General features: G+C 58.7%; 1 protein-coding gene across 1 annotated transcript in view; it reads right to left on the reverse strand.

The window, feature by feature from the left end:
- The window catches only part of Fbln2 (fibulin 2), a 52,871-nt gene extending 38,463 nt beyond the window's left edge, over positions 1-14,408 (reverse strand). Inside the window, exons 1-2 of the mRNA XM_010617267.2 lie at positions 14,291-14,408; positions 10,623-11,888 (exon numbers count right to left, since the gene is read on the reverse strand). Of these exons, the coding sequence (XP_010615569.1) occupies positions 10,623-11,888; positions 14,291-14,318 (1,294 nt within the window). The 5' untranslated portion in view covers positions 14,319-14,408. The remainder of the gene's footprint in view (positions 1-10,622; positions 11,889-14,290) is intronic.
- Positions 14,409-14,900: the final 492 nt, after the last annotated feature.

Consider the following 14,900-nt stretch of genomic DNA (forward strand, 5'->3'; position numbering starts at 1 on the left):
CCCCAGCAGGCCCCTCACCGACGTGGCACCACACCCTGGCCCAGGGAGTCACTGGCCACCCTGGGGACCACCTGACCTTGGGCCTGGAGGTCTCGGCCTCTCTTGCTCAGGCCACCTAGAACCAGGCCTCACGGGGGTGCCCAGGTGGGGAGGCACTTTTCCAGGGCTGGCACTCCCCACCCCAGCCTGGGGATCTGACCGCCGCCCAGCTGGAAGAACTGAGACCGGAGGAGCAGGACCGAGGGGACAGGCTTATTCCGAGATGACCCTCACCCCGGCACAGGCAGCAGGGTCCAAGTTCAAGGTCTCTAAAGCCCAGGAACGGAGGCAGGTGGGGTCTGAGCAGAGAGGCGGAGGGAGGGGCTCAGCATGGAGGAGCCTCTGCCCCCCAGGCCATGTGCTGAGGGCACTGGAGCCCCCACCCACCACCCAAAGTGGCCCCAAGATCCCCAAGGAGGGCTGGTTTCACAGGCCCCTCCAGCACACCCACCCGGGGACTATGACTTTTCCAAAGGTCTCCAAAGTTCTCGACCTGGAGGGAAATGCTGGTCCTGGAGGGAAAATGTAATGGCTCCAAATCCCAAGGCAAAACCACCAAACAGGGATGGAAGGGCGTGCGCAGAAAGGTCTACCACTCTACACATGGGCTTCCTGTCAGAGCTCAGCTCAAGCTGACTGGAAGGCTCTCAAGGCCAAGGCAGAGCAGCTGGGGGTGCACTGTTTTCAAATTGGGACTGCAAGGACAGGCGTGGGGGTGAACACCTGTAATCCCATCCCTCTGGACGGCTGAGGCAGGAGGATCACAAGTGTGAACCCAGCCTGGGCCACTTAGTGACTTAGCTACACCCTGCCTCAAAATGTAAAAGAAAGGAAAAAATGGCTGGAGGTGCAGCTCAGTACAAAGCCCTGAGTCTGATCCCCAGTAAACGAGTAACCGGGGAGCATGGGTTCCTCACACAAGGACCTCTGTGCTGGGTTCATCAGCAAGCATCACACGAGTGCAAAGGCAAGTCCAGGGTGAGACAAGAGACTCGGAAGCCATGGAGACTCCACCGGACCGTCAGCGACCAGGCAGAGACCTAATCCTCAACATGTCAGGAGAAAGCGCATCGGGCACCCTAACTTTGGAGGGGACAATGTGCAAACCACCAGCGAGATCAACGTGAAAAGCAAGGCGGACCGGGGACTGGCCAGCATGTGGGGTGCCCGGGACTGGCACCCGCTGCTGCGGTTGAATCCGATAAGGCCCAACACCCGCTCTGAGGGCGGAGCCGCCGCAGGTGCCCAGGCCGGGGGCCCAGGACCGCCCACATCTCCCAAGAGGAACACAGGATCGCTCCCAGCTACTGTACTCCGTGGGCTCTGACTCCAAAGGACCGAGTGTCTGACAGCGCCCGAGTAATCAATGAACTGCGATTTATGTCTACACCGGAGCAAAAAGGAGCAAGAGGAACTGCAGTGCGCGATTTAGATGCAGTTAACTGAGTCAGCAGCGAGGTAACCGCTTTGGGCAACGTGGTGGCTGAGTCTTGCATACATTCTCTGGTGCCAAAGACACAGGATGATCCACCAACAGGCGGGGGACTGATAAATCCGGGTGAATTTCAGTGAGAGGGAAGACGGTGAGAACTCGCTACTCCACAGCAGGGACCGGCCGAGGCCTCGGAAAGGTCGCCATCCACTGGGGGCAGCGCCCAGGAGGACTCGAGGAAGAGAATCCCTCCCAGCCGGTCTACTATGGCTGTGCACTTTTACCTCTGCACACTGATAAGAAGTGTTCAAAGGAGTAGTTATATTATTTGAGGTTACGAGACACTCAAGCGTGTGGAGATCATGCCTCAGGAGAAACTTGCATGAGGGAGCACACCCAGGAGATGTTAAGAGTAAAATAAAACAAGTGCCCGGCATGGTAGCGCGTGCCTGTAATCCCAGCACTAGGGAGGCTGAGGCAGGAGGATCACTTTGAATTCGACACCAGCATGGGCTACATAGTGAGTTCCAGGTCAGTCTCAACGACATACTGAGACCCTGCCTCAAAAAACCAAAAGAAAAAAAAAAAAAAGTAAAGAATAGCTAATCACCCTCGGTGAAATACTAACTACTTTTATGAGATGAGCCACACAGTGGAGTCTAGGGGCATCAAAGTGTTGATAACCGTGTTGCATGCAGGATCTCGGTAGGTGGCAATAATGTGGAGAAATGTCTTTATTTTTTGGAGATTTAGCATCTAGATTCAACAGCATGCACACATGCTCTTTACAGATGTGTTTCTTGCACACGCATGTGTTCACTAAGCATCTACACAGCCTTCCACACCCACGGGCCCTGTATCTGTGAATGCAACCAACTCGGTACAGAAAAAGTATCTGAAAAAAAAACCCTGCATCTGTGCTGAACCTGGACTGCCGTTTTGCTTACCATCGCTCCCTAAACAGTCTCTAACACAGGCGTTTACACAGCTCGTGCAGTGTAGCAGGTATCATAAGGAATTTAAAGGTGACTGAAGTACAGCTGCCGCGTCTGTGGCTGGCTGCCCTCGGTGAGCGGGAACTGCCTTGAGCCACGCAGGAAATATTTATTTAATATGGTTAATGGGTGGGAGCTCCAAAACTTTCTTTTTATATTTTAACTTATCAAAACCATTTCTAAAACAACACAAATGGGGGAAAGGAAGCCTTCTACACTGTTGATGGTGTAACCACTATGAAAACCAGGGTGGAGATTCCTCAGACAACCCAATCAGCAGTGCCACTCAACCCAGGTGCTCTCACTCTAGGCGTCTTCCCTACAGAGGTCAAGACGTCATACTACAGGGATCCATGCAGACCCGTGTTTACAGCAGCACAACGCCGAACAACTAAATTCTACAGGAGGCCTGTATGTGTCCATCCACAGACGAATGCATAAAGAGAACGCGGTATGTACACAGCGGAGTACTACTCTGCCGTAAAGAAGGGAAAACTGGAGTCATCTGTAGGAAATTGGATGCACCCTGAGACCATAACGGTGAGTGAAATAAACCAGACACACAAGCTTCAGTATCTCCTGTCAGAAAGCCAAACTATAAATAAAAAAGAGCAAGATAAAAAGGCAGCTATAGGAAGTGGGAAGATATTTCTTCTCAAAGGGGAAGGGGATTGAGCGACGGAGGCGGGAGGAAGAGGAAGGGAGGATGAAGAAAGGAACCGAGATGTGCTACGTACTCGAACCACTGCCGTGCCCAGAGTGTAAACACGACGTCCTGCTAACGGAATCTTTCTTTAAACTTTTATAAAGTTAAATAAGAAATCTCACACAGGTACTTCATTAGCAGCCGTCTTCCCCTCACGCGTGCCTGGGAGTCGAAATACTGCCACCAGTCACTGCCGCACTCTGCTCGGCAAGCGGCACAGGTGTGTGTGGAGCCTGACCCATGAGGTCAGGAAGCGACATCGGCGCTGCACCTTGCAGCCCCCGCGGGAAGCACCGTGAGCACCGGGCAATCAGGTGTCAAAACCGCCGCTACAAATCACATCACAATGCTAAAGAACGTAAGACCTCATGGGACCACGTTAGCAGCTGTCCAGGGCTCGCTGTCCCGTGCCCTGAATTTCGAGTACACAGAAGGACAGGTGTAGGTTCTGCACGAATACTACGACTGTACGCAGGGGCTCGAGCACCCTTCCGTACTGGTGGTCAAGAGGGCCCTGGATTCAGCTCCCTGCAGACACCGAGGAACCATGATCGGCATCTGTACCTACACAAGCTGTCAAACGCACACGTATATATGTGCGCCTCTCAAACCGGGGGCACCAGCCAGCAATGGGGCTGGGACTCTTCGCCGAGCCCACAAACAGCCCCAGTGGGTTGGTCCCGGCTGCCTGCTGCGGGTCAGGTCCCGGGGCCATCTCGGATGTCGGGTGCTGGGGTAGCAGAGGCCCCAGCTCCTAGAGCGAGCTCCGTGCAGGCCCCGGCGCGCAGCTTCCAGCCACTCGAGGAAGCTGAGGGAGGTGGCGGCTGAGCAGGCCAACGACACAAGGACAAAAGGACAGGCCTTGCCTTCCTGTAATTCCATGAATTCGCCTTCATTAAGAAACTGGAATTCTGCGCAAAGCGAAGCTGGGTGGAATTCTGTGTTGGCAGGGTGTTTTGTGAGTATTATTTGCAGAAGGATTTATGACGCGATTCTCTGTATCATTCATTTTTTTCTAGTGTAATACAATTCCCAAGTCTTTGTACATATAGTTTAATCAGAGGGCAATTTTGATTTCCCCCGCCAGGATTTAATTATGAGAAAGATGTAAACAGTGTCTTTGGTGTGTGTGGTGCTGAGAGTCAAACCCAGGGCCTCTCACATGTTGGCAAGAGCTCTGCTGTGAAGAGACACCTCTGGATTCCCATACTTTTAAAAACATGTCATGACAAGTAGCGGCTTATTTAAAAAATAAAAATAGCAGCATCACATTATGAAACAACCTGACCTGTTCTTTTCTCTTAGAGGCGGACAGGGAGCGGGCACCAGTACCACTCAGGCTGGCTTCCTGCATACTGCCAGCAGCTGGTGCCTCAGGAACGCTGCCTGGAGAGGAGGCAGCAGGTGCCCTGGGCACGGTTGCCAACTGTGACTCTCCTTTGCCAGTGGGGTCTGGAGACTGAGTCTGGGGTGCAGGATTCCCAATAGAAAGCCTCAGGCAAGGCTGGGGCTCTTCCTAACCAAAACTCCCAGGGACAGCACCCGGCACCTTCCCTCCATAGCTGGGGCTATGTTCACACCTGTGCCCTACACCCTGACCAGGTACTGCCCTACTTGACTCCCTACCCCTCTCCCCCTAAAATAAAGCCATCCTTCGGCAGGCTGCAAGACAAGCAGCCACTGGGAGGCACTCACAAGGGCCAGATGTGCCCAGGAGAGGTCAGGGTGTTGAGCCCCATGCCGAGGGACAGCACGTTCACAGCTGATGGCCACAATTGGTCTAGGATGCCAGGGGCCCCACCAGAGCCCTGCTGTCTCCCCAATGCTGAGTGACCTCGGCAAGACCCCCAGCCTCTCTGCTCCTGCATCCCGCTGCCAGGCCATGCAGCGATGGACGAAGAATTGTGAGGCCTGTGAGGGCCCAGAATGTCTCCACCGTGCCGGCCGCGTGTGCAGCCTTTGCTTGGGAGCCTGGGCTGCTCCTTCCAGAAAGCATGACCACACCCATGCCGGGAGGCGCACAGTCACGGGTCCCTTGTCCCTTGCCAGCTGCACCTCCATCCTCCCCCACAGACCCCAGGTCTGCCCTCTTCACCACCCAGGGAGTAAAGAGGGCAGCTGCTCTGGGATACCTCTGCACCCAAGGCCACAGCCACAGCCTCCACTCTTGCCAGGCCGGGGGGGTGACGGCTCTTCCCTCCACCAGCCCAGTACCCCTCATCTCACCTCAGCCCTGCGCAGAAACTTTCCTACCAGCTTCAACCCAGCTGTGCGGAAGGCCTGGGCAGGGCCGCTGAGCTGGAGGTCTGCACTCCTGGTCCCAGCTCCCTCCTCACCTAGGACTGGGCCTGTGACTCCTCCTGAGAGCCAGCCACTCTGCTGACTTTCCAACCCAGGGCCTGTGCCTGCGTCCCTGCCCTGCCTGCCAGCGACTTCCCTGGGCCCCAGTCTCCTACTGTAAAATGGGCAGAGTGACAGCTGCTGCCCCTTTTGGAGGCATCCAAAGGAGCGTCACCAGGCTTCACGGCCAGCCCCAGCCCGTACAGGGGGAACAGCCAGGGATTTAGCTCAGCGGTTCGGTGGTCTGCCTTTGCAAGCGCAAGGACCCAAGTTCAATCCCCAGTACCAAAAAAAACCAAAAAAAAAAAAATGGTTCAGCCCATACAGGGGGAACAGGCACAGCAGGCTGGCCCCGTGCAGGGACACAGGGACACCGGTACGCGGACACAGTGGGGTCCACAAGGTTCTGGGTTGGTGGCGGGAGCGTGGAGCATGGGAGGGGCCAGCTGGGGAGAACAGGAGGCGCAGCTGGATGGCAAATGAGGGGCAGGGGCAGAAAGCAAACAGCTGGACACCCCACCCCTGCCCAGCCCCAGCAGGCCTGGCCCTTAGCTCTTTCCAAAGTGGGAACAGCTTCTGACCCACAGAAAAGACACACAAACAAAAACACAAACCCAGCCCCATCCAAGGCAGAGCCCAGCAATCCTCTGGCAGGAAAAGGGAGGAAACTCGTGGCCCTGAGCGCTTCTCTGGGACGGCTCACATCTCACAACAATCCTGAGGTCACCACAACAGCTTAGGAGGTCGAAACTAAGTCTCTGAGAGGGTGAGTCACTTGCCTGAGGTCACACAGCTGGGGAGGCAGAAGCGGGAATTCACTGGCAGAGGGCCAGGCTGAAATTTGACTCAAGCTACCTTTCCCAGCAGGGACACAGAGGTGCAGGCCCTAGGAAAGCGCTGGCCCATGCAGTGTTGGCCTCACCCCAAAGGGGAACCTCCCCGAAGACCCCCAGCGCTACAGGACACAGGAGCCAGAGGACACCCAAGCCTGGCCCAGCCGGGGCGATGCTGGCAGGCGGACACACTGACATCAGGGAAGCCACAGCACGGCAGAGCCCAGGGCCTCCCAGATTCCACAAAGCCTGGATACAGAAGACCAAGGACACCAGGCGTGGCCCGGCCTCAGCAGCGGCAGACCCAACATGTGTGCCTGGTGGCTTCTTCCAACACAGATGGCAGCTGGGGAAGCCGCCACCTGCAAGCCGCTGGAGGAGGGGCCATGCCAGGCCCAGGGCAACTGAGCGACGTGCAGTGGTCACACGCGAGCCAGGACGCAGGCCAGCATCTTCTCCGGGTGCCTGTCCAGAAGCCAGGCAAGAGAGACAGCGCTGAGCCCCAGCAGACCTGGGTTCTGACTGGGCCCACGCACACTCGTCCTGGGCCATGGGCAGGCTTCACACATCCACCCTTATGGGAAAGAATTCTTCCTTTGGATTTTTGGGACAGTGTCACCCCGCGTAGCCCAGGCTGGCCTTGAGCTCTCGGCAATCCTCCTGCCTCAGCCTCTTGAATGCCAGGGTTACAGGAGTGCATTGGCACAGGAGAGCATTCTCTGGGTGAGTGGCAACCTTATATCACTGGAACAAAGCACCTGAGAAGATCACTCTGAAGTAGGAAGGATTTCTTTGGGCTCATTGGTCTCAGTCTGTGGTCACCCTCGTGTCCCACCGGCCCACCTGGCTGGCAGCTGGGTCCTGGTTGTCTGCTCAGAGGACACCTGTCTTGGAGTTCCACCCACTGGTGACCCCGAGAGGAGACAAATGTCATTCAGGGGCAGGGCTTCTCTGCAGTATTTTCAGGGTTTGGCAGCACCACAACCCAAACCCCCGCCTGGTCCCGGGCCCCCACGGTGTCTAAATGGCCACATTCCCACCCACGTGGCTGCCACATCCCCAGCCAATCCGGGCCAGCACTTCTTCTGGGGACACAGCTCGGTATTGTCACTGGAGGGAGGAGAGCAACAACACCCTAAGCCTGTGACCGTCCCCAGCCTGTGGCTCCGCCACCCCGGGCAGCTGGGCGCCCCCACCATTGGTCTGCATCGCAGCTGCAGCCCATGTGCTCGGTATCTCCGGGGACAACTGGGGGGGGTCACAACCAAGGCCCCGGTGACCGCCACGGAGAGGGACACGCCCCGGGCCTGCTCTCCTGGACGCCCCCTGCCATTCCCGACGGTGGTAGCATGGGGTGCTGAGGTGCAAACCCCACTGCCCTCCAGGATCTCCCACAGGTTCCCAAACGTGCCCATGTCCCTCTAGAGAACGCTGCGGCATCTGCAGGGCGCTCTGCCCATCCTCCGCGCCTCGTCCACAGCTCAGATCTCCACACTGTGTGACTGCCGGGGTCTGGATCTCACCCACCAGACCCCGAGCCCCGCGCGGGCAAGTTCCGCCTGCATCTGCCCAACACAGGCTCCGACCAGGCACTCGAAGGGGGGAAGATGCCCGAAGAACCCGGTGCCACCACTTTGGTCCTACGCACCCACGAGCAAGTGGCCTGTGCTCCGGGAAGCTCACTTTCCACTCGGGGAAAGACGGGGGCTGCTTTGGGGTGGAAGGGCTTCATCACCACACCTCCCACAACAGTGTCTGGCACAAGGCACAAGTGCCACGTGGTGTCTGCAACTGGGTTTCTCCACTGTCCCGGGTGTCCCTGCAGTGGGGACCCCCGCCCCGGAGAATCCGGGAACTGGAGACCTAGGAAGGGCCTCCATCCTGCCCCGCTTCCCCGGAACACAGGTTTACAGGGCTGGTCCAGGCTCCTGACCTCCTGAGGGCCACCTCCCCCGGGGTCCCCCCATGGCAGGGCGGGGTCCCCCCATGTCAGGGTGGGAGCGGGAAAAGCCGCACTCCCAAAGCCCCCCAGTGATGGCAGACATCGGGCTCCCTCCCCAGCGCTGGGCGCCGGGCATGTGGCTTCCATCAGGCTACATCTGGAGGTGCTCAGAGGCAGGACGTGTCCACCGAGGATCCCTGGCACAGCTCCACTCCTACACAGGACCCCCGCCCCAAGTCTGGGCCTGGGGTGATGGCTGGAAACCTCCTTCCCCAGGCCCCAGGCTGCCATGGCAACACGGCTAGGGGGTCATTTCTGGCCCATCGCGGCGGCCTCTTGCAGGGTTTGCCCTGAGACCAGCACCCCAGCTTCTCCATCCAGGGCCCCAACAGGACCGGGCCCCCCCCCAGCTCTCCCTACAACGGCAGCCAGGTCCAAACCCCACTTCCCTATCCAGATGTCCCATCAGGTGGCCAACCCCTACCCATGAGGCCTCCTGTCACCCACAGCTGTTTATCTGCCCAGTGCCCCCACCCCATCGGAGCCCAGGGGACAGGGGATGCTGCGCCTGCCGGGCTCCCTGCCCAACCCGGCATGGACGGGGTGATCCCTGAATGTCTCTGGGGAGCAGATGGCGGACAATAACCGCTCACACTTCTAATTACTCAGCTCCTTCAACCCTCAAAACAGGCTTCTCTGCAGCCAAGATGGAGAAACTGAGGCACAAGGCAGCCAGCCACCTGCTCCAGTTACATGGGTCATGGAGTCAGCGCACACACTGGGGTGATGGGCAACCCCTGGGTGTCCAGAAGGAAGACAGAGGAGTGATGGACGTTTATCTGGCCAGGGCCTGGCTCCTGGGCCCCACCCCCACCCCCGTGCATTCCCTGCACACCCAGAGCTGTGGCTGCCTTGCAGAACCATGCTCCACTCCGGGACAGCCCAGAGCCCAGGGAAGGGACCGCATCAAAGGCCACGCCCACATCTACCAGCGAGAGCCCACGGGAGAAAAAAGCCAACCTGGGCCTGAGAGCAAAGCAGTTTCCCAGACTGCACAGCCCAGTGCCCACCTGCTTTGGAAATGCTGCTGGGCCCGCTGCTCCCCAACCAGCTGCACCCCTCTGGGCACACAGCACACATGCAGCTCATGACAGTCCCCCAAGCGCCCTCTCGGGCTCTGGGCTGGGGCTGGGGGAGGAGACTCCACTCACAGCAGGAGAGAGGGGACCTGCAGCCTGGGACCGGGCAGGGGCTCTGCAGAGCGTCCCACTCTTACCACAGCAGGAAGGCACAGGCTGCACACAGCCCACGCCCAGCAGTATCCAAGCAGGCGAGAGGGCCTAGGCCCACAGCCCCAGGCAGCAGTAGCCTAAGAACACTGGAAATCCCAGAGGCCCTGCTCCCGCTCCTAGCAAGCCTTCCTCCCCAGATCCCAGCCTGGCCTCCTCCTGCACAGGTCAGCCCCAGGGACAGCCCCCCACCCCCCCACCCCTGACTCACTCCCCAGGCCCCCTGGCCCTGCTCCCTGCTGACATCTGAGCAAGGATTGCAGAGGTGTGACAAAGGAGAGAGCCCTGGAAACCAGACACCTCCCAGAGCACCTGAGAGAGGTGGAGAGAAAACAGAGCTGCAAGGGAAGGGGGTGAGTCCAGATCCAAAGATGCCGGTGGGCTTCCTGGGGAGGTGTTGGCAGGCACAGCATCTGCGACAAGGAAACTCAGGCTAGGAGGGATGGCTAAGAGAGGAGGCAGCCTGACAGACACACTCCTCCAACACCTACGGAGCACCAACTGTGTACATGGCCCTCCTGGAGGCCCTGGGGCTCAGTGTGCCAGATGTGATTCCCTGAGTGCTAAGCCTGAGTGCTAAACCATACAATAACAATGAGCAAGCATCTGAGGAACTATGCGCCGTATGTTAGGAGAAATTAAAACAGGTTAAGAAGAAAGAGGGATGACCAGAAAAGGAGTCCCTGGGGAGAAGAACTGAGCAGAGGGAAGAAAGAAGCCATGCAGATGCCTAGAATGCATCTCAGGAGAAGGTACAGCAAGTGCAAAGGCCCTGCAGCAGGAAGCTGCCTGGCCAGGAGGCCAGTGAGGCTTTGCAGATTAAGTGAGGCAGAGGAGGAGGAACAGGGTCTGCAAAGCCCTACATGTCCTACTGAGATGCCCACAGGCCCTACCTGGTCCCAAGAGACCCTGCTTTGATGAGGGACCTCCCAACACCTCCCAGGACAGGGACCTCACCCCACCCACCACCCACCTACAGAAGCCAGCTGTTCAAGGCCCCAGTTGGTGACCAGAAACCCTGGAGGAACAGGAAAGAGTCCTCTTACCTTCAGGGCTGCTTCTGGGGACAGAATGGACAGAATTGGGGTCTGTGTCCTCCTCTGCCCGGGAACGGGGTAGAACCGGCCGGTGCTCAGGCACTTCCTGGGTGGGCAGGACCCAGGCCTCCTTGTGCAGTGGCTCAGCCAGGATGGGATGGGTGCTGGGTTTAACTGGACCCTCAGGAGGGCTCAGCATGGCCCGTGACGGGACAACACCGGCGGGGCCTGACCCTGGCAGGGGTGCGGGACCCTCCTTCCTGGCACTGCGAGGGGTGGCCTGGGCATCCGGGATGAGGTTTTCCTCGGGCGCTGCCTTGGCTTCTGCCTGCTCTTCCTGGACAGCTACAGTGGGTCTCGCTGGGGCCTCAGTGGGCAGCCTGTCCAGCACCCCGAGGTCCCCCGCTGCCAGCCGATCCGTGACTGCTGCTCCCTCTTCCCCCTCCTCCTTGTCCTCTTCAGTGTCCTCCGTCACCCTCCTGGCTTTGGCCTGCACAGGGGCCGGGGGACCTAAGGCAGCAGCTGCCGTGGGCCTGGGGAGAATGGCTGACCAGGGAGAGGCCTGGATGGTGGGTGGTGGCTGGACCCCACCTCCCAGGGCAGCTGGGGCGCCCGCTGCACCCGCCAGGGCCGACACAGCCTCTCCCTCAGCCACCTCCTGGTCGTAGCTGTAGGGGTCTTCATAGTGCCACTCAGGGTCCCCCTCCTCAGTGTCCGAGAGGTTCCCGTGACAGCCAGGAAGCTGGGAGCAGATGAGTTCTCCGCCAGTGTCGGGGCAGTGGCACGCCCGGCAGGCTGACAGGTGGATGGTGTGGCCAGCAGGGTACTTCCGGCCAGAGTGGACGCAGCCCACCTGGCCACACTGCGGGCAGCTGTCAGCTGCCACTATGGCCTCAATGCAATTGGGTGGCAGCTCCGGGCACAGCATGAACTGGCAGCTGATTTTGCCACCGCCCGGGGGGCAGGAGCACTCTGTGCTGCCAAAGTCCACGAAGTAGGACTGGCCAGCGGGCACACGGCCATCCACAAAGCCGCCCTGCACACAGTCGTAGTACTGGTAGCCCTCGCAGGCACAGCCATGCCGCACGCAGGTGGCACAGCACGCGCCCGGCTCCAGCGCCTCCTCAATGCAGTTCTCCAGCAGAGGGCACTGGGCACCCGTGCAGTCCTGCCACGGCCCTGCCACGGCCAGGCTCGGCCCCATCGCCACGGCCAGGGCCACAGCCAGACAGAGTCCTGCAGGCTCCCGGAGCAGTGCCATGGTCCCGCAAGGCCCTGGGGATAGAAAAGAAGCTCATCAGCACTGGGACACATACCCAAGCCAGGGTACACCATGGCACACACACTCACGACTCCGCTGGGGTACAGAGCCACCAAAGCAGGTGCCATGACAAGCCCCACATCCACTCTCTCAAGGCCACCTGACCTGCCTTACTCACAGACCCACACAGACACTCTGGGTGTTTTGAGACAGGGTCATGCATGGAGTGCAGGCGGGCTCTGAACTCACTATGTAGCCCAGGCTGGCCTCAAAGCTGTGGCAATCCTCCTGCCTCAGCCTCCCAGGTGCTGGGGTTGAAGGTGTGCACCACCATGCCCGGCTCAGACCCTCCAGTTGGGCCCAGTGCCCACACACTCAGTGGGCACTCAGGGTCCCACCCAGCCCCACAGCCCTCCCTGCATGGATGTCCTGTCATGTGCAGGATACGCCCAGTCCCAGTCCCACACACGCGCCTGCACACCCGACAAGCAGAACAATTTCTCTCCTCTGAAACTCTGGCTCAACTCCTAGCCATGGCTGCTGGCCAGGGGATGTGGTCAGGGGTGCTGGGCAGGAAGGAGCTGCTCCCCCAGCTCTGGCGCAGCCTTTTACCCTCCCCCGGAGCCCCGGCTGCTCCTGCCCACCTCACCCAACACCTGCCTGGCTCCCACCCCCTGGGAGCATCCACAGCCCTGCCACCCCCAGCCTCCCCTTCCCCGGGATGCAGGTGACAGGCGCAGTGGTCCTGCCTATGGGCACAGCTCGCCCACCTCTCCATCCCTGGACACACCAAGCCTCCTCCCCTGCCCCCGTTACTTTCCACACGCCACTCAGTGCACCTTCTCTCCCTGGATCCCACCCCCAATCTTTACCCTTGGGAAGGTTACAGGTGCCCACGGCCCACGGTGACCTGGGGACCAGGACCCACCCCGGGCTGCCCCCACCCCCAAGGTGGTGTTAATGATGGGACTTACCTTGCTAAAACCACTGTTTTTCTTTTTCTTTTTCTCATTGAGTTTATTTTAGGGATACAGTACAGTTACATTCGTCATTGGGATCTTGGACCTCTACATGACAGGTCTTGGTTCTCGTTTTTCCCCTTGTCCCTGCCCTCCCTTCACCCACTCCTCCCATTCCTATTTACAAATACTTTATTTCCATTTTCTCCTATTTTTTTCTTTTCCCTTATTCCCTTTGCCCTACCCCTCCCACTTCCCCTACACCTTTAGCACCTTTAGTGGCACTCACTTAAAAGCATCTCTAGCTCTTACACACGTCACACTGAGCTAAAAAGTAGTTTTGTAAAAGATGCAGGCAAGCGGGGAGAGGTGCAGAGCAGCAGCACCGTGGTTTCCAGGGGAAGCCCCGGTGGGCAGCACCTCCCAGACCTGATCAGACCCAGGCAGGCGGCAGGATGGAGCCCCAAGGGCAGCGAGAGATGGCCAGTTAGTGTCAGCATAGCCCGAGGGCCCCCAGACACCCGGGGTTTCCCGGCCACTAGCGCAGGCTCCTGGCCGCCTTCCAAGGCTGATAATCTGGGACCGGGGACAGATAATCAGTGCACGTGCGGATCCGTGAGCACAGTGAAGAAATAATCAAAGGAAGAAAGAGCCCATGTCAGCCAGGGTGGGTAGAAAGGCTTCTCCGAGGAAGAAGAGGAGGAGGAGGAGTCTGAGCTGAGACTCAGTGGTCCAGCTAGGCAAAGTGTGGCAGTTGGGGAGGTGGGGGCACAAGTGCGAAGGGCCTGTGGCAGGACCAGCGAAAGGCAGATGAGGAGCAGCTGGGGCCACTGTGGCCAGAGCCAGACGAGCAAGCACAACAGAGGTGATGGCAAATCGATCGAGAGGCTCCGGCCCAGGCATACCCAGGAGCCCACTGGCGGGGTGAGGCCTGGGCACCGGGGAGGGCGGCGGTGGAGCCATGCCCAGCAGCGAGCAATGGGCAGAGGACAGTCAGGTTCCCAACCCCTGCCCAGCCCACCAGGCCTGCCCCGCTCTGCTCATCTGGGCCGGTGGCCACCCCCACCGTGGACTCACCCAGGCGATGCCACCACCCACTCCAGGCCCAGGAAGGACGCAGCACCGGGCCCTGGGCCTGACTGTGCTCTCTCATTTGCTGTGCACCCCAGGTGAGGCCCTGGCCCTCTCTGAGCTATTACTACAAGGGACTACTCTATACTATGTCAAATCACAGGACAAGAAATGCCCTTTCCTTCTCTGATTCTCAGGTAATTTCTGATTCTGATGAGAATAGGCTTAGCAGATCTAGCAAGTAAATAAATATACAGGATGTGCGCCATTCCAGTGGGATTTCCGATAACAATGGGCAACTGTCTGGTGTCAGGATGCCCGAGGCAATATTCAGGACCTATTCCTTTGCTGTGTATTTGAAATTCAGATTTAATTGGGCAGCCTACCTGTGATCAGGCAAGAAGAAAGTCTCATCTCTGTTTGCCCCTCGTAGGGCTTTAAAACTCCCCAACTATTCAGAGGGAATCTCTTGTACACAGCAGGTAGCTATATCCAAACAGTAGGTCTTGCAAATGACTGGAATGACAATGAGGAATAAACACAGAAGACACTGGTGACGTACCAGGATCAAACACGAGGAATCAGCGCCCCACCCCAGTCCAGCCAAAGGACAGGTGCAGACCAGCAGCTGCACCGTGCGCGGTGGGCAATGCTCAACAGCAAGATGTTCTACCCTGGCTGGCATTGGGGGGCCCTGGGCACACCAAGCCATGCTCCCTCTGTTGGCTGTGGCAAGCTACCAGTTCCCGTCCACAGGAGAGAGAAGGGCCCAGGTAAGGCGGAAGTCCTAGAACCCTCCTCCCAGACCTGGTCACCTCCTGAACGGCCTGGTGTCCTGGGTTAGAACTGCTTCTTCCCCGGGGGCTGAACACTGGGAGCCCCCACCCTCTTCCTGCCAGGTGGTCTGGTCACCCCTTGGTATATCAGTCCTGCTGAGTCCAACTGGACACCCAACTTTCACAATCCCCACAGCAGAAGGAGGGCAGAGTAAGCGAC

Source organism: Fukomys damarensis, unplaced genomic scaffold, assembly GCF_012274545.1.
Source record: "Fukomys damarensis isolate Sample0158 unplaced genomic scaffold, DMR_v1.0_HiC HiC_scaffold_37, whole genome shotgun sequence".
Lineage (NCBI taxonomy): Eukaryota > Metazoa > Chordata > Mammalia > Rodentia > Bathyergidae > Fukomys > Fukomys damarensis.